This window comes from Triticum urartu, chromosome 2A (assembly GCF_056163025.1).
Source record: "Triticum urartu cultivar PI428250 chromosome 2A, HENAU_Tu73, whole genome shotgun sequence".
NCBI classification, from domain to species: Eukaryota; Viridiplantae; Streptophyta; class Magnoliopsida; order Poales; family Poaceae; genus Triticum; species Triticum urartu.
In genome coordinates, this window is record NC_141874.1 from 749,607,815 (window position 1) to 749,610,872 (window position 3,058).

Genomic DNA, 3,058 nt, shown 5'->3' on the forward strand with positions numbered 1-3,058 from the left:
TTAACTTGACATAGAGTCCATCACAGATTTGATGTCATTAGCGATATTCTTGGCATCTGTTGCAATACCAGCTAATCCTCTCCTCGCCAACCCAGCACAATAGAGCCCATTTTCACCTTTCCAATGATTCGGATATTTTTGGATGGGCAGTCTGTTGCCATTTAACATGCTCTCACCATTCTGGATTAAAAACACATAGACCTTGTTTGCAGATTTAATAATGGTTACATCAAGAAAACAAACTCAGACATGTTCAAACACAAGCTATATTACCTTGAGCCACATATTTGTCGTGCTTTTGTATCCAATTGCAAACACAATTGCATCAAATGACATTCTTTTACTGCATTGGAATTTAACTATGTTGCCCTTGATCTTACTAATGCTCCCTTGAACCTTTAGGAGATAAAAATATATTGATAACTTGGCATATCAAATCAACATATGTTATAAATTTATGTCATGTCAAGAATATACTTACTTTGATGATGCCTTTTTTGATCAATCCAACAGTCCCAACATCAATTACTGCAGATCGGCCTATTTCTGATTTGAGGGTCATTGGACCCATTTTTGGCCTTGTGATGCCATGCTGTGACAGGTCTCCAAATATTAAATATGCGGCCATCACAAGGAGTTTATCCACTAGATTCAATGGAAGATGGTGAGCAAGTGTCATCCCCAAACGAATTAATTCCTTTGTCATTACATGAATCTGCAACCACAAAACATGTCACACCTCTTTTGAAGTATGCATGATAAAAAAATTCATAAAATTTCTTCTTTCAAGAAATAAATTTTTGTCATGTGGTTCCTCTATTCTTTTAGTTGTTTGTGTGTGATATAAAACAGTCCATCGCTTTTTCTATGTGAAATACTTCCAATTAGTAATAACACTGAAAATTGCATCTCTTCTATTAATAACCATACTAAGAATTTGTGTTCATGCACCTTATGAAAATATATAGTGCATGTACGTACCAGGCTTCGTATAACAATCGATGTGTTGGCACCATGGGTCGCAAGGTCATAAGCAATTTCCATCCCGGAGTTGCCATATCCAATGACCAATACATGCTTGCCAGAGTAGCTCTTGCCTGACTTGTAGCTTGAGGAGTGGATAACATCACCTGGAAAGTTTTCCAGTCCAGGGAACATTGGAATATTCTCTGCACTATTCTCACCACTTGCCACAACAAGAAACTTCGCCGTGAACTTGACTGTGGTGCACTTTGACATGTCCTTTGCCACAATGGACCAACATTTTTCATCATTGTCATATGTGGATGACTCCACGCTGGTGAGATACTTTGGTTGAATGTTGAAACGCTCAACATAGTCATCCAAGTACTTCACAAACAAGGTTTTTGGTATGTATGTTCACTAGTAGAAAAGAGGGCTTTGGTTTAGGCCGGGTCAGCCCATTAGTCTCGGTTCAGTCCAGAACCGGGACCCATGGGGGCATTGGTCTCGGTTCGTGAGGCCAGGGGCCTGCCGGGCCTCGTGGGGGCATTGGTCCCGGTTGGTGGGACGAACCGGGACCAATGGGTCTCGCTCCTGGCCCACCACCATTGGTCCCGGTTGGTGGCTTGAACCGGGACCACAGGCTTCCCTTTAGTCCCGGTTCATGCCACGAACCGGGACCAATGAGGTGCCTATATATACCCCTCGCCCGCGAGCAGAGCACCCCAGTGCTCTGTTTTTCTCTGGCCAGCGAGGGGAGGGCTTTGTGGTGCTCTAGCTCACCTCCTATGCACATGAAGTGTTCGATGAAATGCCCGAGCCACACTAGTTAAGCTTTCTCTTCTCGAAGCTCGACCTCAAAGCTCCATTTTCCTCGAGATTTGTCTAGGTTTAGCGGCCCGTCACGTCCCACTCCCGTCTTCACCGCCGTCGATCGCCCGAACCGATCTCGTCGCCGGCACCACCGTGGTGAGCCTCTTGTTCTTATCTTCTTTCTGAAAGAAAAAATTCTTACTTTAGATAGATACTTGTCTAATTTTCTTACTTCTATTATTGCTTGTTACTATATAGTGCGATGGTTTTGGTATCCGCCCCCGTCGGCCCTCGTCCTGGCTATGATTCAGATGTGGTATATATTATCTTTTTATAACTATTTGGTTCATTTATTGTTTATGACAATTATGGCGACCAACGTGACATAGATTTTATTTATCTAGGAGGTAGTTGAACCGGAAATTCCAACCGACCCTAATGTCGAGAGGTTAAGTTTAGTTGAAGAACAAAACAATTACTTGAAAGAAAAAATAAAAAAATTGAGGAGGAGAAGATGATATTGGAGTTGCATGTTGCGGATGTCGTCGATGATCACAAGATCAAGATGGATGCAATGGGGTTGAAGATGAGAAATATTAGAAAATATGCCATTCATACCGAGGCTTGGTATCATTATGCCGTTGGATCAATTGTTACCTTGGTTGCGATTATGATCGCATTTGTTTTCGCATTGAAATGTTTTACATAGTTTCAATGTATGGTTTAATTAATTTGATGCTCTGGAGAGCTATATGTTGTTAGATGAGAACTATGTATGTACTTTGGTTTTAATGTGATGACAAACTTCTATTAATTTGGTCACTTAATTATCTATTCATGATGTTCTATAATGGTTTTTGAGACACTTAATTATATATAATGCACGTAGATGAACCGGCAATGGATGTACGGTACAGACACACCTTCGAGTACATTAAGGGCGTGCATGATTTTCTCGAAGTGGCTGAGGCAAACAAGCAGAATGGTTTTATGTGTTGTCCATGCCCTAAATGTGGGAATACGAAGTCTTACTCTGACCGAAAAATCCTTCACACCCACCTGCTTTACAATGGTTTCATGCCACACTATAATGTTTGGACGAGGCATGGAGAAATAGGGGTTATGATGGAAGACGGTGAAGAAGAAGAGGACGATGACAACTATGTGCCCCCCAAAAACGGTGATGCTACAACGGGGGAAGCTGCTGAAGATCAAGAGGAACCAGACGATGTGCCCAATGATGCTTCAATGGGGGAAGGTGCTGAAGATCATGAGGAAGCAG

At 42.0% G+C, this 3,058-nt stretch overlaps 1 protein-coding gene across 1 annotated transcript; it reads right to left on the minus strand.

Annotated features, from left to right (window-relative positions):
* Positions 1-1,374, minus strand: LOC147987708 (putative indole-3-pyruvate monooxygenase YUCCA10; the record flags this gene model as incomplete). Its single annotated transcript, XM_087540416.1, has 4 exons — positions 1-180; positions 274-396; positions 482-715; positions 982-1,374. Coding segments are annotated over 4 exons (930 nt in total), but the record flags the coding sequence as incomplete, so codon positions are not given.
* Positions 1,375-3,058: the final 1,684 nt, after the last annotated feature.